This window comes from Aureobasidium pullulans (assembly GCF_000721785.1).
Source record: "Aureobasidium pullulans EXF-150 unplaced genomic scaffold scaffold_14, whole genome shotgun sequence".
NCBI classification, from domain to species: Eukaryota; Fungi; Ascomycota; class Dothideomycetes; order Dothideales; family Saccotheciaceae; genus Aureobasidium; species Aureobasidium pullulans.
This window is the reverse complement of record NW_021941034.1, coordinates 359,999-383,855: the sequence shown is the minus strand read 5'-3', so window position 1 is coordinate 383,855 and position 23,857 is coordinate 359,999. Positions and strand designations below refer to the sequence as shown.

Below are 23,857 nucleotides of genomic sequence, written 5' to 3'. Positions count from 1 at the left end.
CACGGCTATTATCCAAGCACCAGGACAAACCGAGGCCACTTGCGGCGGATCTGTCGGCGGCCGTTGCTGGAGTGCAGCTACACTATCTACCTCATTCTATTTCGCCTATAGCACGACATCTACACCTGATTCCACAACCACGTACCCTTCTCTTCCCTCTCTCGGCTTCCATCCTTTGTGCATCGCATGAGCCGACTGAAGCAGCGGTACTCGGATCTTTGAGCGTGGAATGCGCTGTCTCTCAAGTGCTTCCCCGCAACGTGCCTGAGAGACAAACCATCGCTTCGCCATGGGGAATACCAACAGCTCCACAAGGGAACCTCGCACCACTGGTTCGCGATCGCGTTCCGGCACCGCCAACAATGCTTCCTCTTCAACCGGTGCCGCCGAGAACTCCATGTACAATGTGCGTAGTGGACGCACCAGCAGACAAAACCTCTCTTTCCTCCATCTCGGCTCCAGCAGTAGAGGAGACCAAGCACGCACCGAGGAGCCACGTCGCGAGACGAAACAGGAGAGAGAGGCACGCAAGCGTGAAAAGGAGCGTGTGATACGAGAGAATGAGCGCGAGAAGAGTATGAAGGAGGAAGGTGTCGACGGTGGCTTCCTCGTTACGCTGGGAACATACGTCGGCCCCGAAGACTTTAACAAGCCCGTCGTGCGCCAGCTCATGGTATGCAATCCACTGTCGACACGTGTCTCATTGCACTGACACATACTAGATCGAACGTCGTCTGGCGCCATTCTGGAAAGGCCTCAACGATCATTCAGACTCGTGGACCGAGAACCAGCTCGTAGCTGTGGTACGAGGGCTGCCCCTCCCTGCTCCTGATGACCCTCCACTCCCAGACCCCGAGCCTGTCACCGGCGGCGATGTCGATTCTCTCACCATTCCTATCTCCTCTCGTTCGCAATCCTATCAATCCGATCACACGTCGACTCCCCAGAGCGCCACCTTCCCTCGCCCGGGCACCTCATCTCTACCATCCGTCTCAGGCTCTCGAGGCCTCTTTCGCGACCGTGCAAAGACGCTGGCATCATTGGGAACATCGAACAAGAACAACAATGCATCATCCACCTCGATCGCCCCTCAAGAGATTCAGCTCCCACGAGACCCCCGAGTTAACGGCTCTCCCCTCGAGGCTGTTTTGTACAAAGATGCTTCAGAGTGTCCCATCTGTTTCATGTACTATCCTCCACACCTCAACAAGACCCGCTGTTGCGATCAACCCATCTGCTCAGAATGCTTCGTACAAATAAAGCGCCCTGATCCACACCCTCCGGAGCATCACGATGACGACGGAAATCCTACAACGGATGAGGAAGGCTTGCTGGTCTCAGAGCCTGCTGCGTGCCCATTCTGTGTGACACCCGAGTTTGGTGTCAGCTACCAGCCTCCGTCGTTCCGCAGAGGCCTCGTGTACTCGGGCCCAGTGAGTAGTCCAGCTCCTACGACTGTTGCATCTCCGGAATCATCATCCACCAATCTAGCAGTGCCTCATGGTAGAAGACGTACTACCTCTCTATCAGCATCTGCCCCAACTGTCATTACTACCGACAGAGTACGCCCTGACTGGGCAAAGAAGCTGGCTGATGCTAGAGCACATGCATTGAGAAGATCCGCCGCTGCCACTGCCCTTCACAACGCTGCATATATGCTCGGTAGCCAACAGCCTTCAGATTCGCGCTCGTTCGGTGGTCTTGGTCGTCGTCGTCGCACGCTTATGGCAGACACTTCTGCCAGTGCAAGTGGTGCTGGAACTCCTCGACCTGACAATGGTCAAGTGAGTAGTCTACATGATTACATCGCTGCCATCGAAGGTCAAGGACAAGGCTCAGAGACCCGTGCCTCTGGCAGGAGAAGCCGTGCTCACGATCTGGAAGACTTGATGATGATGGAAGCCATCCGAATGTCCCTCGCTTCTGAGGAGGACCGCAAGAAGAAAGAGGAGAAGGAGGTGCGAAAGGAAGCAAAGAAGCGGGAAAAGGAAGCTGCCAAAGAGGCGAAGAAGGCAGATAAGGTCGCAAAGAAGAACGGAAGTCTCTACAGCGCCAGCATGAACGGTAGTACAGCCGCCTGGTCCGACATGACCCGCTCAACGAGTAACATTCCTCGCCCTCAGACGGCTGTTTCCACAGCTTCGTCACCACCTCCGCCTGCTCCTCCGGTCATTGGTAAAGGTAAAGCACCTGCCACAGCTGCCTACGGCTTCAACCCCATGAACGAACCAACTTCTACACTGAATACCGAGGTTGCTGAACAAACAGCCGAATTCTCGAATTCTCAAAGGCACCTCGAGGAGTCACGGGCCAATCTGCCTCAAGCTACGCAACCTATCTCGTTTCCGGAAGCACTACAAAATCGCTCTCATCTTCGTCACATTTCAAACGCATCATCAGCGGCATCCTCAATGCTGGATTCTGCACCAGGAAGCTATCAGCGAACGCCGAATCACCAGATGTCTCCGAACGCTAGCGCGACTGTCTTGGACGACGGCACTGGCACGCCCGACACGCAATCTGGCACACCAGGCAACGATACGAACACAGAGTCCATGTTCAACTTCAAAAGCCTGACTGAGATGATCCGCAACGATGATAAGGACAGAGATGCCGACCATGTCGAGTTTTTCGAGCGCAAACCGGAAGAACAGCGCAATCCGAGTGTTGCGTCCTCTTCCAAAGAAGCTACTGCTGGACTTCCTCCATTGAACGAGGACGAGCGCGAGACAGCGAAACATGGTAACGCTCCACAAGTGAACAACGACACGACACCAAAGATGAGGCAGACGGAGACGAAACATGCAGGCGATGTCAATGTCTTGCACGCTTCGAGGACGTCAACCAACTAGAGTGGTCATCGTTTCCTGACTAGAGCATGAAACTGATCAAGGCTGGATGGATGGACGAGCATGGGGTAAAGGCAAAGGCAGATTCGAGTCGGGAGTTACTATCCATCGTTCTTGGCGGTGAACAAAGATCGGGCAGATGGCAGCTGACGCGGCCTCGTCTGTGGGATTGGCAAAGATAGGTCTTGTATAGGACAGGCGTTGAGCAGATGGCGGGCATTCATTTCAACTTTTGTAGTTTGGGTCACAAACATGAGCAATCTTTTGTTCATTTTTCAGATGTACTCGGTACTATCGTCATGTTATCAGTGGCCATCGAGACAATCAGGGACGGGTACATGTCAGTTTCACGGCGGCTGAAACGGTGCACAGACTATGCGGAGAAGGTATGCACATGAAACGGTGGATCAGGCAAGAAGCAGGGGTGCAGGCCAGACTAGGGTTCGATGGTCTTTGCACATCAAAGGGACTTGTTGACTTTAGTCGAGAAGCCCTGAGGGGAAAGATTGTATGGTGAAAGCAGTTGTTGTTCTCCTTGTCGGAGGCGTGAAAGTTGGTAGAGTCTTTTGGCGCAGAAACAGAAGGATCTGGCGAAGCCAAAAACACGAAAGGGGCCACTTTTAACAATCCGTCGGCACAAGAATTAATATAGGGCGGACCCCCGCGCTCCATCAATCAGCACAGTAGCGAGTAGGACAGATAGCGCACGGCAGGACAGGACAGCAATCAATACAAGGAGTCAGGTCTGCAAGAGACTCTCATCGTGCACGCACACGCAGGTCCGGACAGGATCAGACGGCCATGTCGCAGCTTTCTCAGCACAGGCAAAGGGCGCCTTCGTTGGGCATTATCTCAACATACGGACAGCCTCCGGTGTCAAACGCCAGACCGAGCCCTCTCTCCTCTCACCCACCCACACCAGTCGACCTGATTGGAGGCAGTTGCGCAGACAAGGGTATCAAGGCGCAACAGTCAGGTACCAAGCACGATAGAGAGGTATCTGCATCGTCGCTGCCGTTTAGGTCGCCTAGCAACTCCTTCCCGAGGAAGCATCCGAGCAATTTCTCCACGCCCGACCTGTCAAAGTCTGCTTCTCCCTCAACTGAGTCTCTCTTCCGACAAGACACGAATTCTTTTGCCGGCAGCTCCCTCCAATTGCATCAAATACCTTTGGCATATCAGCTGAACAACCAATCCACCGCGTCCAAGCTCGACCTCAGCAACTCCTGCACCTCGACCATGTCTTCGCACGACAACCATCGCCACGATAGCTTCGGCTCTTCGCTGCCTGTGCCCAAAGGCCCCACCAACAACGGCCGTCGCAGATCCATCAGCATGCAAAAGCTCTTCTCCCTATCGAACCTCAAGAGCAGTTTCAGCAACTCCCGCACATCTCTCGTCTCGACTCCCTCTTCACAACACCCTCCTCCATCCTCCTCGTCCGACCGTCCCGCCTCAAACAGCACTACCAGTTCTAGAGGAATCAAGCGACCTGCTGAGGAAGACTATGTCGTCGTCAAGAACGGCCAAGACAACCTCCAGCCTCCGTTGAGAAAGAGAAAGAGCAGCTCGTGGTTCCGCAGAAAGAGCGCTCTCTTCACATTCAACTCCCAAAACTCCGCCTTGGTAGACGACTACGACATGCCTCAAGGCCCTGATGCCATGATGATGGATGAGCCTGAACATGTCCGCCCGACCACCGAACACACCCAGCAGACCCACCACACCACTCAGTCTGACTCTTCCAGCGAAAGACCCATCAGCCTCTACACTACCCAGACCACACAGCAGCCTCCTGTACTGCCACCCCTATCACCAATGTCTAAGACACAAACACAATCCTCGCAGTACTCGCAACCTCAGAGACCTGCCTCTCACAGAACCTTCAGCTCTCAGAGCAGAGTCAGCCGATCATCATCTCAAAACAGAACCCCATACTCTCCTGCCAACAGAGAGCCATTCTCGCCTCCGCCCACACTCCCGGAGCTCACTAGAATTGAGACCTCCTTCGGCGATTCGGACATGGGAGATTTGTTCGCTCACTTTGGACGCTAGAAGCGCTACGATGCACCAGACCGTAGTGCTGAACGTGCGTGGCTCACGACCTTTGTTCCAAGACGCAAGACCGTTCAAAATTCACCTTGGTTCGGACGACCTTGAGATGATGAAGCGCTCTTACTTTGTTTCCATTGATTGAAACTCGGAAAGGAAAATGTTCATATGTTTATGCTTTCCTTATGTGTACAACAACCTTCATTGTTTTCTGATTTCTCGTTTGTCTTCTTTTTCCCTTTGGAGCATTGTTGATTGGCATTGGCGAAGGCGCTTCGGTGTATTGATCGGTTTTAGGTACATATTCACTCTTTCCTCGCAAGAGGGGTATAAGGCAGGTTTCCACTGTTGAGCAGTATACAAAGTTTCTTTTATCGTTTCAAAATCTTCCGTTCCAAGACATATTCCTTTTGCTGATCTGTCGTCTTGCACCGTTTTTAGTCTTTGGCTCCCGGCCTTCTCAGGCCCAAGCATCCTACAAACTACTCATCAAAATGCACAGTAGGTTTGGCAAGCAGAGTCGTGCCCAAAGAGAGCAGACCTTCACCGTACTCTCTCTGGACAATTACACTGATAGCAAAAGCATGTTGCATTTTGACGGCTATGCTCAGGGACATGCGAGGAATAGGGAGCTCCACTTTACTACATTATATTGACAACTTCGTCTGTGTTCGATTACAACCACTGCTGACCAGGTCCACCGACTTTCGGCGATGAAAGTCTTCGTCTCCCCGAACTCTTTGTGAAACATCCGCCCTATCGATGGCATGCTTGTGAGAGCGAAAACTCCTATCTGAGGTTATGAGAGCCATGGCGAGTGTTGCTGCTCGAATAGGCCCCTTGACGCTTCATTCGCTCGGTAACGTGGATCTCGAGGGCTAGGTGTATCTTCGCAATTCTGCTTTCGCTCCTTCTTTTCTTCCATCTCCTTCTACCATGCGAGAGCTGGACGGAGGTCTGTGTACTAGACCTATTCGTGTTCTCCAGCGTCCTCTAATGCTTGTTGATAGTAGTGATCATGACTTCTCCCGATGATAACCACGAGGAGGATGTCGACATGGAGGTCGACGACGACGACGACGACGACGACGACGACGAGTAGGACGGCAGCAATGTGAAGGTCATCATTGTTAGTGAGCCCAAGGCTGCTACCTCAAGCCATGCTCTCACTCACGATGTTAACTTGAAGGATCACACCAAGGACCAAAGCTTTACTTCCACCACCACCACGCACAACTAAGTCCCTTTCAACAACATCAACACACACACTCAGGTCCCTTCCAACACTACCAACATGGACCACTCTCCCGACAGCAAGCCCTCTCACTCGCAGGAGATGACGCTCTCCATCACGCAGCCCGAACTCACAGCCCTACACGACAAGATCTCCGCCCTGAAAGAAACAATCGCCGACCTCACCCTCTCCTTGTCCACCTCCCGCGCAAAGATCTCCAGCCAAGAATCCACAATCACCGCCCTCCGCCTCCCCAACCCCTCAAACCCCAACGAACAAATCGCAAAACTCACGAGCGAAAACGCAAACCTGAAGGAAGAAAACTCACACCTAGAGCAAGACTTTACATCAAAGACCGCCGTGTTCGAGGAGAAGGTGCAGAAAGTCATCGCCGATGCTGATCTTCACGTGCGTAAGAAGTTGCAGGCGGTGGAAGTGGAGTTGTCGAGAAGACATCATCTCATCATGTCTTGCCACGCCACCATCCTCTCCAAAGACGCTCGTATTTTCGGTATGCAGAAGCAATTGGATTCTGTTTACGGTACTCTGCAGCGTCAGAGCGATCAAATGGCTTCTCAGCAGCGTCAACATGCTAGGAAGTTGGTTGCGATTGAAGAGTTCTGGAAACAGGGGGTTAAAAACTCGAGAAAGAGGGCGTTGATGTGGAGCAAGAGGGATGCTAAGGATCTTGAGGAGATTATGGAGTTTGGGTATGAGAGTGAGGAGGATGAGGAGATTGAGGATGAGGAGGATGTGAGGGCTATTGAGCAGGGCGCCACTAACCAGGACGCCGTGGCCGAAGAGGAAGCTACCGACGAAGAGGTCGAGCAGGAGCAGCCTATGGGCGAGGAAGTTGAGGAGGAGAAATCCATCAAGAAGGAGATCGAGATCGTCGACTTGCTCGACGACGAGGATGAAGAGGACGTCGTCGCTGGAGCCGACAACCCCGCTCAAGACCCAGTCGTCCACAAGCAGCAGGACCTCATCGAGCAGGCCAACGTCGGCGAGAAGTCTGCCATCGACAGACCTACCTTCGAACAGCCCGATTTCATCAAGCCCTCCTTCGACCATCTCACTACCCACAAGCCCGCATTCGAGAAGCCCACTATCGCCAGACCCACCTTCAACAAACCACTCATCCACGACAACCCCATCACGGCCGGATGTTCTCCTCCCAAGAAACGTGCCAGACTCTCCATGGAAAGAGCCTAAGTAAGAGACAAGCAAGGCAAGTGCGATAGCACGTATGCTCTTCTCCTGAGCAAGCAAGCGAGTGAGCAAGATAACGTATCAATCAACACACAACACAAAGAGCATTTCAAACGAGGAAAGGAAGAAGAGAGAATTAGAAGGAAACAGCGACCAGAAAAGAGCCGAAGGAAAATGAGACAAGGGGAAATCGCGAGCGGAAGCAAAGTCAAGGAAAAATTGAGAAACGGGAGATTGACGACCAAATTGAGTCAAGGAAATAATACAGGGGCTCACCGCGACAGGGAAGAGCATTAAAAGCGAAAAGAAAACAGCCAGACCATGAAAACGAATTTTCAGTAACCAAAAGAATTCTCATTAAACAGCTCTGAAAGCTTTTATTGTTACTCGTACTGATCCCCTTTGGTGAACAACCTTCTCCCGCATTTAATCAGAAGGAGCATACTTGCTCCTCGCCCTAATTTTATGCCCATACAGATAGAATATATAAGGCACGGGTACCATAACAGCACTAATACACCCCAAAATCGTACACGTATAATGCACTCCCAAATTCTGATAGAACGGCACTCCCACAACAGTCATACCACCAGCAGCCACATATCTGATAAGTGTAATAGACGCCAATGCAGAAGCGGCGTAAATCTCATAAGCATCAATGATGTACTGATAACTGCTGATGAAGATGCAGAGGATACCGTAGCCGAAAAGGACGGAGGCGGCGAGAGGGGACCAGATGGAAATGTTGGGGTATGACGTCCAGCCCATCCAGAAAAGGGAGATTGGTACGGCGGGCGCTCCGAACATTGCGAACCATAGGCGGAACTCTGGTTGTAGTTTATCCTTTCCATTGGCAGAGGCTTTTTCCATTGCTTTTGCTGCTTTGCGGCGGATGACAAAGACTAAAGGCGTGGCGAGGAAGAGACCGATTGCGATGCCTAAGAAACACAAGCCTTGGACGCCGATGCTGACTCCATGGATTTCGCCAAAGATGAAATCGTAGCCGTCGAGGAAGGTAAAGAGGATGATGTAGATGACTGTCATGTATAAAGCGATCAAGACGATGATGGGCTCTGAGAAGGTGAGAAGGAAGGGTCGGTAGCATGCGCGTCCAAGACGAGTCAGGAATGGATCCATGCGAACTTCAACTTCGGCTCTGTAGCGTTCATCGCCTGTAATGGCGCGTAGATGGGCAGCCTTCCATTTCAAGAGAATAGGAGGAAAGGTCTCAGGAAGGGTGAAGAAGACAAGGATCAAGACGAGGCCAGACATGATGATGGTAATCCATTCAGTCCCTGCATGATTTGTTAGTCTGGAGGGAACATAAAGGCAGTATGGATGCAGTACTCACATCTCCAGGAGATCAAAGAGCTCTGTACGATATATCCACCAATGACAGGTCCTAGGATAGGGCCCAAGAAAGCAGCGTTGGCGAATATAGGAAACATCAATGTTCTCTCGCTCGCATTCCAGATGTCAGACAAGGAGCCACCAGCACACGTAAGAGGTGTGCTTCCGAAGAAACCGGCGAAGAATCTGGTAGCGAATTGCTGCGAGTACGTCTGTGATGCACCAGCTCCAGCAAGGAATGCCATGTATATTGCCAGGGTAACGATGTAAATTGGGTTTCTGCCCAATGTCTCTGAGAAAGGACCAGCGAAGAGAGCGCCTGCACCGAAGCCTATGAGGTACAGACTGATTCATGTTAGCCGGATGTCTCCTCTTGATCAAGCACAGAAATCCTTACCCTGTAGCCAAACTCTCAGCGACCTCAGAGATACCAAACTCCTGACTGGCAGGTTGAATGGCAACCGAATCGATTGACGAAGCCACACCAACAACGAAGCCAATGCTGGCAACCATGAACGTGATCCATAGTCTGATACCCCAGCCCCAGTTGTGGGGATTCATCTGATCCGTCTCGCCGTGGTAATCAACAATGAAGACATTGCCTTCACCACCTTCATGTTCCTCTCTCTTGCGTACCTTGATGCCTGTGAGGATACGACCAAGTGCTGTGCCAGATCTACTCAAACCGGAACGTCCACTTTTAGTGGTAGATAAGCGTGAGAGATCAGCACCGGATGCTTGAGATTGTTGGGCTTGCGGGTCGTGTGGAGGCAAGCATTCTCTCTCCTGTCCAGGATCTCTAGGCTCATCATCTGCGCCTATATCGTACTTCTCTTCCTCCTCTTCTGTTCTCTTTTGTCTTTGGTCTCTTGTTGTTACCCCCTCATCAACTGCTGTGTGTTGTCCGCTCGATGCGTCCGAAGCCCCTCTTTCGACGTCTTTTTCGACATCGCTCGCTCGTGAGGTATCAATGGGTGGTAGATCTTGATTTGCTCGGTCGACTGCGCGTGTGCGGTTGCGATCTGTTTCGATCTGGGCTTCCAATCCGTGGCGAAATCTGCGATATTGAAGGTACGACTGCATGATGAATCACTCCAAGCCTTGGGCTATCTCTCCGCGGGCCTCGTGATAGCAGATAAAGAGCACTTATTGCGATGCGATAGGGAAAGAAAGAAGAGTACACAGACGAAGGCAAGAAGAAAGACCTACGTCAAAGTCTGTACAGGTACCTACATAGGATTGATTTGGAAGAAGGCCCTTTTTGCGTGCCTGCCGTCACAACCTACCTTTACGATGGATTGATGGTTAAGTTGACGATTTTGGTACGAGATGACGTAGAAACTGATATTGATGATGAGCGCTTCTTGCGGCCCGCTCGGACTTGCGGCACCGTTTCACCGTTGATCGGCGACCGAACTACCTGCTGTTCTTTCCGATCGGATGTGTCCTACATATCTTCTCTGACATCCTTTGATGATTCCTCCTGAAGATCGGAATTCTTCAAGTCTGGCAGAGGAAAATTAGCTAGATGAGTGTTTGGTTGAACGAGACAAGTTCGCAATGACATTGTTGGTGCTTTAGAGTTGACAACTCCTCGTCTTGACGAAGACCATCTTGGATTGGATATTTCTGAAAATTGTTTGTTATCTGACATTTATGGTAGTTTCGTTGCATACAGATTTCCCGCACTTGCTTGCTATCCCAAGATCGACCTCCAAAGCTAGCATTAATTTACCACCTGAAAAAGAAATATAGAAGAAGAAGAAAAAACCACATCAGACATATACCCAATACTCCGCAGCATACTCGACAAGAATACTTTCTTGCTGACCCTGGCAAGTAGCAGGTGGCTGACCCCCAGCAGTGTTGACTCTGAACACTTCTTTCAGCTTTTGACTTCCTTCAACTCCAAACTTCTCTGTCAACTTTAGCCACGGTACAGCACCCATACCAGAGCCATCCACACCAATCACAGCACCCTCAGGCGCAGAAGTAGCGTTGAGTTTCTTGAAAGCACCAATGCCGTAGCTGTGGACTTCAGTGTCGAGATTGAAGAAAGGTGTAGTCGCGTCCAGGAAGTAATGATGACCTGAGAGTTCCATGTTTATCGGCGACAGAGCGGAAGAAGACGTGGGAAGAGGGAGGTTGATGGCGATACCAGGTATCAGAGAAAGGAGAGTTGGGTGGTTGGCGGCGATGCAAGAGACGTTGTAAAGAGCTGCCGTTGCACCCGCCGCGACCGGAATGGATGTGCTGTTCGACAGATCGCAAGTGTAATTCTGAGTCCCGCGACCAATGGAGACATGGCTGAGAGATAAGTTGTATGAAGGCGGCGGGAGAGGTGTTGGTGCTGAAGTTCTTGTTAGCTACGTGTACTGGAAAGGGGTAGACAGGGAAGGTTTCCTACCTTGAGGTAGTCTTGCTTTTGAGAGGTCGCAGAGAGAATAGTTGCAGCCGCGGCGTGTGGATGCAGAGTGTCCTGAGTGCGAAGTCCAGAATGATGGAGATGACCAGCGTTGTTCAAGTGTCGGTGCTGCCTTGACAGAGGCCGAGAACATTATAGCCAATGTGGCTGTCAGAGTTGAGATCTTCATGCTCGTAATTTGTCGGAGGCTTGTAGATCTAGGGTGAGGAAGGAGTAGAGGGTAGCACTGCTTGAGATATCCGGAAGATGTTGTCCAGTAGATGTTTGATGCACCAATACAAATTCGTGACTCGCTGTGTTGCTGCAGACCTTCCGACAGTACAAAAGACCGCCTCAAGGACCAAAAGTACGGAGGTAGCGGAAAAGAGGCACAGCACAAGAAAGAAGGATGCAATGCAGAATTAACTTCCTTTTTCCCACAACACCAAGAAGTACCAAGATTGATACGAAACAAAGAAAGCGAGTGTGGAAGCGCCGTAGGAAACCCTTATATCCAAAAGGACCTATCTTTGAGGCGCTTGCACCACAACTTGATTGTCCGGGTTTCAAGCATGGCTGGTGTAGAAGGAAGACGTACATACTGACAAACAGGCCTTCCCGCAATTCATGCATGAGTCCGGCAGAGACGTGATTGGGTCAACCTGTTCTGAAAATGCTCCGGCGGATGGGTGAGGCGCTTCTGTGGATAGCAAACTGCACACGACTCAAGATTATGCGGGTATGCATGGCTGGACGGTGCGGGAAGAGATGCAGGTATGCAGATGGCTGGTCTTTTCTTAGTAGCAAGTGTTCTTGGTATGCTTTCTTTCTGTTCGATATCAGCGTTTCGAATTCCTCGCGACTTAGACTATCGTTTGATAGTCTGGTCATCTATTTGTTCTTCAAGATGAGAGTTTTGACCACAATTTGATTGCCCAAGACTCGTAACAAAGGTGACAGATCTGTTTGCAAACCGCTGCACTATCCCCTGGTGTTGTGCGACGGTCAGCCTCCGATGTCCACCTATCCGCAGAACCCGTTCCGGAAAACACTATCAAGAGATCTTTCTAACCCCTTGATCAACTATTTCCGCCAATAGTAAAGTCCTGAGGAATTGTCTGCTAGGGATCATCGGTGCATATAGCGAGGCGGGGCAAGTGTGGGCGCTTAATTGCAGCCACCCCGGATGGGCGCTTACAGCTTCGAAGCCAGTCTTGTCCACGTCTTGATCACTGCAGTCTGACTTTCTCTAGCATTTCAAACCGGACCCTCGTGATGTCTTGAACAAGCTTCGATGATAGCGATCTCGAGGTTGACAGATTCATCAGACGAGAATCACGCACCGGGCGAACACGAATGTTTCGTAACAAAACTTGATCCATTGATTGGAAACCTCTGCTCGCCAAGAGAAAACTTTCGTAGTGAACTCGAGCCCGGCGCTTTCCAGCGCGTCCCGTAACATGTTCAGTCGATTTCGGCGCTCTGCTTTAAGAAGATCGTCGTCATTGTCGACAAAGTCTATCTCCAATAAACCTCGTGGAGAAGAGGTAGATATTGGGAAATGTCCTTGGGCAACTCCTCTGTTATGAAAAGCATAGTGCAGTCCTTCAAGGTAAGTTCCTGGATGTGACAAGGCAGAAACCCCCGAAGATGAATCCTGGAATCATCGCGGGGCTCATCATCTGCTTCAAAGCCGAGCAGGACGTCCTCGCGGAGTGGCACTTTCCTGAGAACAGGAGATTATCTTAGGGGTAGAATAGGTTCGAAGAGTAACTCCGAGTCGCCCGTGTTATCGAACTGGGGGTTAGTGTCGTATAATGATGGCTCATAATCCTCATCGTAGGATGAATGGATTGCCTTGAGGCTGAGCTGACTTCGCAAAGTCTTGCTAAGGGCTTGCCAGTTGAAGCCAGACATGTTCATGGTTTCCTCAATAGTTGTACAGATGAACGTCTCGAGCACAGAGTTATCAGGTAGTCCATGACGGTTGGTGAGAGACCACATCGAATCAGTGATAAGTGCCTACAGCATCAACAGCCAAGATACCAAATCATTTGGCAGGTCTCAAGTGTAAATATGATGCAACGTTGTCAAACCTAGGACGTTGACATGTTTGACATGTGAAAAGAGAAAGCTGGGGATTGGTTGCTTTCGGTCAGAGGCAGAGTGGACAAAAGTCTTGACCCGAGCAGAAGTCAGACACGGCAGCCACCCACTTTGCCCAGCATCCGCTGCATGTCGATAAGAGATATAGAGCTGCATACCAGAACATCAGCTCTTTCTGGCAGTCCAGTCAGATGATCTGCATACAGAGTCAAGAGTGGTTTAGAGGAAGACTCAGGAGGGTTGAGGCTCAAAGGTTGCTGACCAGGCAAAAAGTCGGGGATGTCATGGCGAACCGGAAGCGGAAAGCTCAGCCGCCATCAGAAACCTGAAATGTGGAGTGGATCAAGAAACTGCGATCCTGGATGAACGCAACTTCTGCTTTTCACATCCAACCTCGACAAAACAGTATCAAGTAGGAGTCGCTGGGCCATTTTCCGGCGATAATACTTAGACAAGCAACCCTTTTTCCAAATTGATTTTCCATTCATCTATGGGCTTCGATCCGCAGACCGATTCCGTCCGTCCCTGCTGCCTCTTCAGCAAGTCGTCCGTCGCTGTGCCCGACTCAGTCGCTGGTCTGTCGCGTACCGAGTCAAGTTTCGCTTCTTTGCTGTGGCCAGTTGTGCCAGGTCCGCCTTGACTGGAGGCGGACGTTTTTCTAGACAAGGGCTGAGCACCGTCTATCACATGCGCTTTTTCGCTTTCACCCAACCCTGCAACTCCTGAGACCTGCCGAGCCCACAGTCTCACTCCCTAACCAAGCGTAACTTGAGTCGAAGTCTTCTCCAAGAACTTCACCATCACCTTCTAACCACGTACGCGCGAGCCGCGACTACTTCCATACACCAACATGCCAGCCATGGATCTTGATCGCACAGAAGTCGCCGACATGGCCGACGACATCTCTCCTAGACGTACTTTCACCCAGCCAGGCACAGAGGCAGAACCTTTGTCGGCCGTTCTCAAGAGCGACTTGATGAAGAACAAGAGAAAGAAGAAGAGGAAGGGTGGCATGGCTCCTGCTGCTCCTGCCCAGAATGTTATCCGAGGTTTCGAGACACCCATCACGTCCGGCGGAGAAGAGTCGGACGCCTCGACATGCCCCTCACCACTCATGACTCCTCGTATGCGCGGCTTGAACGGGGCAGCCAACAGCCCAAGGCTCAGCGCCTCGAACGGCTCAGGCATCAGCGCTCTCAAGACGCAGCTCGACGCTCTGACTCTTGGCCGTGCATCTCCTGCTCCCTCCATGACACGCGAGAACAGCAACGCCTCGAACTTCGATAGTACCCCTACCATGTCCTCGGCCGCTAGCGACGTCGATGCAAAAGAGTTGGAAACATACCAGATCGATCTCGAGCATGACTTCATTAGCGCAGATGCTTGTGCTAAGCCCCAGGCTACATTTCCTGTTGAAGGCGGCCTCCGTACTGAGTCTGTCTTGCGCAAGATGACAGCCGAGGACTTTGAGCCGCTCAAGTGTTTGGGCAAGGGAGCCTTTGGCACAGTCCACCTGGTGAAGCAACGTGCTTCTGGACGCCTATTTGCTCAGAAGCAGTTCCGCAAAGCCTCTTTGACTGTTCATAAGCGCCTCATCGAACAGACTCGCACCGAACGCAGCATTCTCGAGAGTGTCAACCGCCACCCTTTTGTTGTTAAACTCTTCTACGCTTTCCAAGACCACGAGAGACTTTACCTGATCCTGGAGTATGCCCAAGGTGGTGAGCTTTTCACTCATTTGGCCATGGAGCGAATGTTCACCGAGGAAGTTGCTTCTTTCTACATGGCTGAAATGGTTCTCGCTCTTGAGCACTTGCATCGCAATGTTCGTGTCGTCTATCGCGACCTGAAGCCTGAGAACTGTTTGCTCGACTCGGACGGCCATCTGCTTCTCACTGACTTCGGTCTGTCCAAGGTCGCGCTCGAAGACGACTCGTGCAGCTCTTTCCTTGGCACTGTCGAATACATGGCTCCTGAAGTCGTCCAGGCCACTGCCTATGGCTTTGCTGTCGACTGGTGGTCTCTCGGTGCAATCGGATTCGACTTGCTCACAGGCTCACCTCCTTTCGGCTGCAACAACAACGCTAAGATCCAGCAGAACATTCTCAAGCAGAAACTGCAACTGCCTTACTTCCTTGGCCCGGACTCGAAGGACCTGCTCACTCGTCTCTTACGCAAAGAGCCCAACAAGCGTCTTGGGGCCAACATGCCAAAGGATCTCGACATCATCAAGAAGCACCGCTTCTTCCGAAAGATCGATTGGAAGAAGCTTGCAAAACGCGAATTGGAGCCTCCGATTCGCCCTCTCATCACCGATCCAGAGTTGGCTGAGAACTTCGCCAAGGAGTTCACCGATCTACCGATGTCCCCAGCGGATGATAGGGAATCCACTATCATGCAGGACTCTACTATGATCGACATCGGGTCTGGTACAAAGGAGCTTGAGTTTGGGTCCAATCCTTTTGGCGGATTCAGCTTCGTCGCAAGCCAGAGTCTGCTTGACAAGGTTGACTTCATGTGACTCTCACAAAAGAGCACAGGATACTTTAGACACAAAAGTGTTATTTACATTTGGAGGTATGGCGCAGGTTTCTCGAGTGGATGGCCCATGCTGATTGGCAAATATATAATACGCCTGTTGGGATTGTGCAAACGTACACTACCTTTCTTCAATACATCGATACACACAATCATGCCTATCACTTGTGTCACTGTGTCCCTTGTCACGAGGTACATGAGTCGCAGAGTCCACTTTGTATACCTTACAGTCCTTCTTTTATCATGACCCACCCTGTGCTATCAAACATCACGTTGAAGATTGATCAAGTGGTCATGATTGTCTAGTAGACCCGTGGTGAATCTAGCGCTTCCAATCGCCGTGTTCTTCGCCGCCCCCTCACAGGATAATGCGCAGCATGTGCGATGCACTGTGTAAATGACTGCAAGTCACAGAATCACCACAGAGAAGAATTACTGTCCACCCGAGAGTGTTGACTGCCAGTTCAATCTCAGATTGCAGAAACAAGATCCCGAACCTATGTATGGGCATCTATGAAACTTAACCCTGACCGCAGGAAGCAGATATATACGTCAGAGTCTCTAAGTTTTTACGAAGACCTCTTGCCCCACCTGCGAGTTTGGACTTTAGAACACAAGGCCATCGAGCATCAGTCCGACAACAGCGGGCAGTCACGATAGGACGGGCAGTTCCTCGGCTTGTACGAACTCAATATTACTTTAAGACCGCTTTGTGTCCCTTCAACAGCTGGGATAGATCACATGCAGTGTACAAGAGTCGTGCTATCTCGCAGAAATACGACCACTGGATCATCGTTCAAGACTGAGGTAACAGATCCAGGCAACTTATTCTCTCAGCCACACAGACCGAGTCATTCAAGATTGTTCATGGCAGCTCCTTCCCTCTTGGACAAAGCTGCTGTATCATCCACTCCGGCTTGCCTGAAACATCTTAAATTGTTTGACCTCATCCACTGCCCACGTTCTTCATCATCAGCCATCATTTGCTTCCATCCTGTCCCGCTCTTATCTCGAGCACTCATTGCGATCAATACCACTGTCTCGTCCCACGACTTCGACATGCGTCCACGCAATATTCTTAACGCAATTCTCATCGCCTGCATCCCCTCAGTAGACTCGCATCATCGCTCTCAACCTAACTTGCACCAACACACCTTGCATCGCGATAACAACATCGCCATCTCTGACTATAGAGCACAAGCAATCAAAGAAGCTTTCGAATTTGCTTGGAACGGTTACGAAACTCACGCCTTCCCCAACGATGAATTACGCCCAACCAACAACAAGTCTGCAAACACCAGAAATGGCTGGGGGGCAACCGCCGTCGACGCTTTGAGTACAGCCATCCTGATGGAGTCGGAGCATGTTGTTGCAAGTATTCTCGACTTCATTCCGACGATAGATTTCACCATCAGCAAAAGCGGAGAAGAGGTCAGCTTGTTCGAGACTACAATCCGCTACCTCGGAGGCATGCTCTCGGCCTGTGATCTTTTGAACGGCCCCTATCAGCATCTAGCTACTTCTGAAAACATCACCATCGCTCTTGTACAACAAGCTTTCAGGCTGGCAAACAGAATGAAATTCGCCTTCGACACACCCACAGGCATCCCTGCCAACCTCCTCGATTTCGATACCAACGGCTTCAACATGTCTGATCCGGTCGGTCCTGCTACTGCCGGCACTCTGGTCCTTGAGTGGACTCGTCTGTCAGACATGCTCAGTGATCTCTCCTTCGCAAACTTGACCCAACACGCTGAAGAGCAAATCATGCACGCCCGATATTCAGTCGACGTGGAAGAGCCTTACCCTGGTCTTCTGGGCTCAAAGATAGACATCCGTACAGGCAACTTCATCAACGCGCAGGGCAATTGGGGTAGCGGTTCTGACTCCTACTACGAATACCTCATCAAGATGTACGTCTATGATTCCACATCTTTTTCTACCTACAAGGACAAATGGGTCCAGGCTGTCAAGTCTTCAGCAAACAACGGTGTTGGATTACACCCTTCGTCTCGTCGTGACCTCACCTTTCTTTCCTCTTGGGTTGGAGAGTACATATCGCCCGTGTCCAGCCACCTTGCCTGCTTTGCTGGTGGCAACTGGATCTTGGGCGGCCTGGTGCTCCAAGACCAGACTTTTATCGAACTTGGCCTTGATCTGGTAGATAGTTGCTTCGAAACCTACAACGCCACTGTTACAGGCATAGGTCCTGAGGGCTGGACGTGGACAGAAGACGACTTCCTTGACGAGACAAACTTTTACAAAAGATATGGCTTTGATATTACGAGACCTGCATACAACCTGCGACCTGAGGTTTTGGAATCGCTCTACTATGCCTATCGCGCAACCGGAGACAGCAAGTATCAAGAGTGGAGCTGGAGAGCCTTCCAAGCTATCAACGCCACCTGTCGGATCGGATCAGGCTATTCAGCCATCACAAACGTCAATGTCGCTGATGGGGGTGCTTTCACCAACTTCCAGGAGAGTTTCATGTTTGCGGAGACATTCAAGTACGCTTGGCTGGCTCAGGCTGAAGACTCCAAGGTACACGTTGGACAGGGAGAGAAGCAAGAGTGGGTGTTCAGCACAGAGGGACATCCTTTCAAGGTTCGCACTTCGCAATAGCGAGAGTACATTCGTCTTGAACCCATGATGGGCAATGAGAATGTTGGCGTGGTGGTATGGAGAGCTCTTCAATTTCGGCTCTCAGTGATCAATTACATTATTCGAACAGTTCTCATTCCTTGGTGACGATGTCTGTGAACTCTTTCGCTCAACTCGTGATTCGAGAAATGGACTTGACAGCCGAACCCAAAATTCCCAAATATCGTTTGGGAAGCAGCGATACGTGTTGCATCATTGAACTGGATTAAATCACGGAATGAATGCGAGATGCAGCGATGTATACCAGTACAAGGGAGGCAGAAATCCACGCCAGGTTCATCAAAAGCAGATTCTTATTGTCACTGTACATAATTCCATTCGTGTCTTACAACCCTTTTCACCGTGCGACGAAGCAGCGGTTTCTACAAAATGTAGTTGTGGCTCAGATGTCCTTCTTTGCCTGCTTTTAGACCTCCAGATGAAACAGGATTGACCTCGGTGCTTTTAGCGATCTTTGAGACCCAGATTCGGTGGGTTACGCAAGCAGTTATGGCGTTTTATGTGGAAGTGATATCAGATGGGAGCGGCATTTGCTTGGTTTTAATACATCCACAGCGTTGGTACAAGTCTGAAAAGAAGATTGAAGGAAGCTTTGTCCTGGGGGGCCCTGTGTCACCCTTCCGCTCAGTCGGTCTCCGAGGACTAATGATGTCAGCCTCGGGAACTACAGCTGTTTCATATCATGCTGATGAAGACTCATGTCTACCTTAAAAGTCATATCGATGATCTGGAGAAGGCTCATCTTGCTGATCCAACGAAAGATGTCAGGTCGTGAACCAACTGCGTCCAAGTCGAGTTCCGAGACATGGTGGAAAGCATCGGCAGCCAGCGAAACGCATGATTGATCCAGCTTCATGGACACCATGGGCAAGATTTCTAAAAGCAATGCGGTCTTTGATGATTGACAACTGGCGGAAATCGCCCTCTCGAATATAGAGTAGGCTATTCTTGTCGGTACACATAAGAAGACCAATCTCGACGATTCGAAGGCATAAGTGGCAGCCGAGAATATCAATAAATTCCTTTTGACCAAACTCCACTCCAGCATTGTTGAGCACGATTTTTCTCAGACCAGGACAGTTGGTATTCACTTCCCGAAGAAAGTGCCGGATGACAGAACAAATGACAGGCGTTGGGAAAGAATAGTGTCGGGCTCCGTATCTTTGATGTATACGGAGTAGACCAAAAACACTTCACCTCTAATTACCCAACTCAGCACCTACCTTTGTAGCACTCTCTCATATGCAAAATGAGAGTACGGAGACTCTACTCTATATCGTTAACAAGGTTCAAAAAAGCAAAAGAAGACGACGCCTGTGTGATTCGAACACACGCTCCCGAAGGAAATGCCTTAGCAGGGCATCGCGTTAACCACTCCGCCAAAGCGCCTTGATGTGTATCCTGAGATTGGTTGGATCTCATTGGTGGATGAGGGAAACAGAGATAGATTGCGTTTATGTTGACGCAACAAACAGACGTGGTGTTGGTTGGCGGCGCGAGACGAGCGGCGCGTGTGTGGCTCTCGTCATGCGCATCGCCTTAGAGTCGAGATAGATCTCATCTATAGCAATTCGTGAGCGTAGCGGCGGGTCGATACATCGAGTGTGTCGAGGAAAAATAAAGTGGATGCGCAAAAAAAGAAGAAGAGATTTTGCCCAAGTCGAATTTTCCTTTCCTTACCAGCCACAACGGCATGGTTCTTGCAGAGTCTCACGTATTGCTCGCTCTCCCGCGAAGACATTTTTTGACAGATCGATTGCACGCAGAGAGAACAGCATGAGATGTTCGACCCAAGAGATGGTCATGTAGAGTATGGGTCTCCACAATTGGCGACCTCTACTCAAAGTATGCTGTCGCAGCGAAATTCTGTTCTAGCCGACTGGTCTGTCGTGTGACGATTCACGTCTGATGAGCAATAACCAAAACCACATCTTTGGATACTCATATTCCACAGGCACGAACTGCCAGATAGGTCATTGTGACACGATGTTGTCTAGGTGGTGAGGTCAAAAGATGCATGCTTTTTATCTATCAGTATTGCTTGTGGCAAAGCGGCTACATGGAACGCTCGTGACGAAAGCGAGATGGACAACATCTGTCGAGTTCCCTTGATCAGTTGCCCCCAGTCGTCCTTGCTCTTCTCTTCTAAAACAGAACATAATCGATGGGTATTCCTTGCGCTCATTAAGGATGTAAAGGTCGTTGATATCGTTGAGTTGCGTCAGTGTCATGGACCCCCTTCTCTTTGAGCGGAGTGTGCGGGAGCTGCGTCGTTGCTTCTAAAGAATCATCAAAGCTATGGAACTCTTTGTCGAGAGATGATACCATAACAGATGACTGACAAGCACAGCTAGACTCGAAGGCGAGGAGGAAATACCAGTCAAGGGAAACGTGGTGTCTCTTTTGTAGTGCCTGTGGCTCTTGTGAGCAGCCGTGCGCTTTATGGCTTGTCGGTGCGTCTTCGTGGGTTGACACCTTGAAATCGATCAGTTGGCCCCCTCTCTCTCTCTCTCCCATTCTCAGTGAGCAATGTGCACTTTGCTGACGGATCTTCCAGGTGTTCATGGAGATACTGATAGGTATGTAGGACTGATCTTTCCTGTGCTGTCCACACTTGAATGGGCGTTGCGGAAACGGACTCACGGGCCGCCCTCTTGGATCTGGGGTGCTGCTGATGTCGTCGACTTTCGGAAAGGGCTCCGGGCATGAATCTTTTTCGACTCCGCGTCACTGTTTAGTATGTTGAGGGTATAAAGCCACGACGTGGCCGGCCAGATAGCAATATCTATGTCGATAGTGTTTGTCGTTTTGGGTCAAGGCTCTTTGGGCGGAGAACAACCGGCGTGGCTGCGCTTCGATGGCCAATCAGAACCGCGGTGGTATGTATGCTCAAGTGTATGCTGATAGCTCTTTGACTTCCGTTCCTCCTCTCATCACATAGGTCCATACTTGATCTGGAGAACAGTACATGCGTCTGGAATATGTTTCCGGATGACAGGTCCGATGGTCCAGTTGCCCAAGTCTAGTATGTGCTTAACAAACGCCGGCGCCAGCCTCAGTTTTCTATTGCCATCATAGCACATGGCATCTTGGACGTTGCCCGGCCAATTGCAGTCGATGGTCGTGGCAGCTTCAGAGTACCAGTATGTTGGTTGACATTGTAGGTCGATGCGTTGGATGACGGCGTCTCGAAGTCTGGGCCAGACATGAAAGTCGGCGTAGATGGGATGCGGAACAAACATCTGGTAGGGCGTCGGCCTGTACCAGTCTGGAATGGCAAGATAGGTCTCTGGAGTCTGGAGGATGATCCACCGCATCAGGTACCACTGGATATACATGACAGCCATGCGACATACCAGCGACTGGATGCCGAAGCTGTTGGCTAGTCTCGCAGTCCACTGGGACAAGACAGGAGCTCCAACGAATTCGGCTTCGTTGACGAGTACCTCGACATCTGGTACTGTGCCAAACAAGCGTTCTGGAGGAATGCCGCTGGCAATCAGTCTCTTGCTCTCGAGGATGAAGTCGACGTAGACGACAGACATCAAGTCAGGGTCGTCATTGCGGTACATTGACATGATTGACCACGCTGGCGCAGTCACCTCTGGCATGCCGAGCAACTGCGGGTTCATGGGTGAGGACAGTGGTGGAAACGCCCCACCAGTGCTGAACAGATGAGACGTTATCATGACGCAGTCGCCGCCTGGACGAGCTTCGTTGAGCATCCGACGCCTAGCTCTGTACCTGTCGAGGATTTTGGTGTGTCTCTCCAACGCGGCTGAGCCTGGGCCTGAAGGCATGCCTGGCGTCGAGGCAGAGAGAGTAGGGTCGATCCAGAGTCTCTTGTGGTCGCCCATGAGGTAGACTGAGTTTGGGGCGTCGCCATCGAGGATAGGGAAAGATTCGTGAGCAGCGCCTTGCATCCCCGAGTACGGGTCGTCCTCGAACAACAGGTGCTGTGCATGGACTTGGGTGAACAACGAGCGAGCCCATGGGGACTCGATCTGTTCCTGTCGCGGCTGACTTGTCTCGGGTCCGAGCCCATCGACCACACCGGGACTGTTGGTCACGACGCTGGTGCTCCTTTCCGACCGCGTCGAGTCGTATAGAGGAATGCTGGTGAGCAGAGATGGACCTGTTGGGTTACGAGCAAGTCCAATGCCAAACGCCGACACACTTTTGAGTGTCGGTATCGCTCTGTTCAACAAGTCAGCCAAAACTTGCAACGACATGACACGACACCAACATACTGGTCTTTCCACTGGTCGACTTCACTCATTTCCGAGAGGCCCTCGACCATGTCGACGCCAAGGATTCCGTCGACAGTGTCTCCAAGCCTGAGCTGGGCGAGAATTGCGCTCGCTTCATTGTCAGTGCTGTACCTGAGTTTGTTGATGAACAACTCGAGGTTGCGCACTCTCGACGACAATGTCACGACCTTTTGTTTGAGGTCCTCTGTTCGTGTTGCACCCTCGACGACATCATACATGCATGATAACCCTCTGGTCTGGCATGCAGAACATGATGGTCGCTCTCCGTTACACTGAATTGAACACGCGTCAGTCTTGCAAAATTGGAGAAAATGTCGGGCTCGAACGACTAGATACCTTGCGTTTCCGCTTGCGACAGTCAACACAGGCGACGGCAGTCAGTTTCCTTGGGGCCGACGATTGACTGCCCGAGTGACCAGGAGTTTCCCCGTCGACAACGATGGCCTTACCACGTTGTTTGTCTCTGTCCTGAGGCATTGGACGATGGTTGTATAACATGGACTATCCAGAAGAAACCGACCGCTTGCTTTGAGACCCGGCTTTTTCCCACGGAGTTGGCCCCGCAACACGGAGCTATTATACTCAGTGGATATGTCAGAGCTTGGCTTTCGGAGCGTCAGTGACGCGACCAGATTGGTCGAGAGATTGGTCGAGAGGATACGTCTCGAGCTCGATCGTTACCAATTTAATCCTACTAAAATGATAATGGCGGAGTCGATGCCGTCTCGGTGAACGGGCCAAGGTAGGTCGCTTGGATGTGCGTACAACAGTATGTACTCTGGCCGGGAACGAGTGGAGGATGATGAAGAACGAAGGAAACGGAAGTTCAATTAAGGGCAGACAATGCATAAGGTGTGGACGGAGAAGACCAATCGAGAAAAGGCCGACAATTTTGCAGATAACGCGACTTCTAGAATGTCCACGGGTCATGGCGCTCCTGCACAGGGGTGAGCAACACCAATACATGGACCAAATGCGCGAGGAAAACAGGAGGAGACGTCCGGAGCGCATCGTGTTGATCATGATGGAAACATAATAGGCAGGCAAGATGATGAGTCGTCGGGAGAGACTCCGTATCTCATCGGATGCATTACCTCCTCCCCGACCGTAAAGATGCAAATCTGATCGCCTCTCCAGCTGCTGCTTCAAGCACAAATTTCGGACCGGAAATAACAATTTG

At 50.9% G+C, this 23,857-nt stretch overlaps 9 protein-coding genes across 9 annotated transcripts; 5 read left to right on the top strand and 4 right to left on the bottom strand.

The window, feature by feature from the left end:
* Positions 1-289: 289 nt before the first annotated feature.
* M438DRAFT_357074 (uncharacterized protein) lies at positions 290-2,852 on the top strand (the record flags this gene model as incomplete). The annotated part of the gene is made up of 2 exons (XM_029907143.1): positions 290-673; positions 723-2,852. The coding sequence occupies 2 exons, from the start codon at positions 290-292 to the stop codon at positions 2,850-2,852; spliced, it is 2,514 nt and encodes an 837-aa protein (XP_029758716.1).
* A 798-nt stretch (positions 2,853-3,650) lies between these two features.
* M438DRAFT_277839 (uncharacterized protein) lies at positions 3,651-4,904 on the top strand (the record flags this gene model as incomplete). Its single annotated transcript, XM_029900954.1, has 1 exon — positions 3,651-4,904. The coding sequence occupies one exon, from the start codon at positions 3,651-3,653 to the stop codon at positions 4,902-4,904; it is 1,254 nt and encodes a 417-aa protein (XP_029758715.1).
* Positions 4,905-5,837: 933 nt separating this feature from the next.
* M438DRAFT_382320 (uncharacterized protein) lies at positions 5,838-7,558 on the top strand (the record flags this gene model as incomplete). Its single annotated transcript, XM_029908918.1, has 3 exons — positions 5,838-5,856; positions 5,915-5,999; positions 6,216-7,558. The coding sequence occupies 3 exons, from the start codon at positions 5,838-5,840 to the stop codon at positions 7,345-7,347; spliced, it is 1,236 nt and encodes a 411-aa protein (XP_029758714.1). The 3' UTR covers positions 7,348-7,558.
* A 183-nt stretch (positions 7,559-7,741) lies between these two features.
* On the bottom strand, positions 7,742-9,925 carry M438DRAFT_322597 (MFS general substrate transporter). The gene is made up of 3 exons (XM_029902970.1): positions 9,092-9,925; positions 8,696-9,039; positions 7,742-8,639 (listed from the first exon to the last, which is right to left on the bottom strand). The coding sequence occupies exons 1-3, from the start codon at positions 9,775-9,777 to the stop codon at positions 7,771-7,773; spliced, it is 1,899 nt and encodes a 632-aa protein (XP_029758713.1). The 5' UTR covers positions 9,778-9,925; the 3' UTR covers positions 7,742-7,770.
* Positions 9,926-10,376: 451 nt separating this feature from the next.
* Positions 10,377-11,621, bottom strand: M438DRAFT_407214 (uncharacterized protein). The gene is made up of 2 exons (XM_029909887.1): positions 11,102-11,621; positions 10,377-11,044 (listed from the first exon to the last, which is right to left on the bottom strand). The coding sequence occupies exons 1-2, from the start codon at positions 11,286-11,288 to the stop codon at positions 10,470-10,472; spliced, it is 762 nt and encodes a 253-aa protein (XP_029758712.1). The 5' UTR covers positions 11,289-11,621; the 3' UTR covers positions 10,377-10,469.
* A 2,595-nt stretch (positions 11,622-14,216) lies between these two features.
* On the top strand, positions 14,217-15,725 carry M438DRAFT_277415 (serine/threonine protein kinase-like protein; the record flags this gene model as incomplete). The annotated part of the gene is made up of 1 exon (XM_029900928.1): positions 14,217-15,725. One exon carries the CDS (start codon positions 14,217-14,219, stop codon positions 15,723-15,725), a length of 1,509 nt encoding a protein of 502 aa, XP_029758711.1.
* A 1,076-nt stretch (positions 15,726-16,801) lies between these two features.
* On the top strand, positions 16,802-18,367 carry M438DRAFT_337041 (glycoside hydrolase family 47 protein; the record flags this gene model as incomplete). Its single annotated transcript, XM_029903949.1, has 1 exon — positions 16,802-18,367. The coding sequence occupies one exon, from the start codon at positions 16,802-16,804 to the stop codon at positions 18,365-18,367; it is 1,566 nt and encodes a 521-aa protein (XP_029758710.1).
* A 587-nt stretch (positions 18,368-18,954) lies between these two features.
* M438DRAFT_53168 (uncharacterized protein) lies at positions 18,955-19,710 on the bottom strand. The gene has a single exon (XM_029910163.1). The coding sequence runs from the start codon at positions 19,452-19,454 to the stop codon at positions 19,071-19,073; it is 384 nt and encodes a 127-aa protein (XP_029758709.1). The 5' UTR covers positions 19,455-19,710; the 3' UTR covers positions 18,955-19,070.
* Positions 19,711-21,339: 1,629 nt separating this feature from the next.
* Positions 21,340-23,154, bottom strand: M438DRAFT_337040 (uncharacterized protein; the record flags this gene model as incomplete). The annotated part of the gene is made up of 3 exons (XM_029903948.1): positions 21,340-22,603; positions 22,657-22,949; positions 23,014-23,154. 3 exons carry the CDS (start codon positions 23,152-23,154, stop codon positions 21,340-21,342), a joined length of 1,698 nt encoding a protein of 565 aa, XP_029758708.1.
* Between the last annotated feature and the right edge of the window lie 703 nt (positions 23,155-23,857).

What these genes read in the sequence shown, in the direction of transcription:
- M438DRAFT_53168 (XM_029910163.1), bottom strand. Translation starts at nt 19,454, where the DNA reads ATGCTGGAGTGGAGTTTGGTCAAAAGGAATTTATTGATATTCTCGGCT.
- M438DRAFT_407214 (XM_029909887.1), bottom strand. Translation starts at nt 11,288, where the DNA reads ATGAAGATCTCAACTCTGACAGCCACATTGGCTATAATGTTCTCGGCC. An exon ending in AAAAGCAAGACTACCTCAAG is followed by an intron (nt 11,045 to 11,101) that starts GTAGGAAACCTT and finishes CAAGAACTTCAG; the next exon opens with CACCAACACCTCTCCCGCCG.
- M438DRAFT_322597 (XM_029902970.1), bottom strand. Translation starts at nt 9,777, where the DNA reads ATGCAGTCGTACCTTCAATATCGCAGATTTCGCCACGGATTGGAAGCC. An exon ending in GCTGAGAGTTTGGCTACAGG is followed by an intron (nt 9,040 to 9,091) that starts GTAAGGATTTCT and finishes AACATGAATCAG; the next exon opens with TCTGTACCTCATAGGCTTCG. An exon ending in CTCTTTGATCTCCTGGAGAT is followed by an intron (nt 8,640 to 8,695) that starts GTGAGTACTGCA and finishes CAAATCATGCAG; the next exon opens with GGACTGAATGGATTACCATC.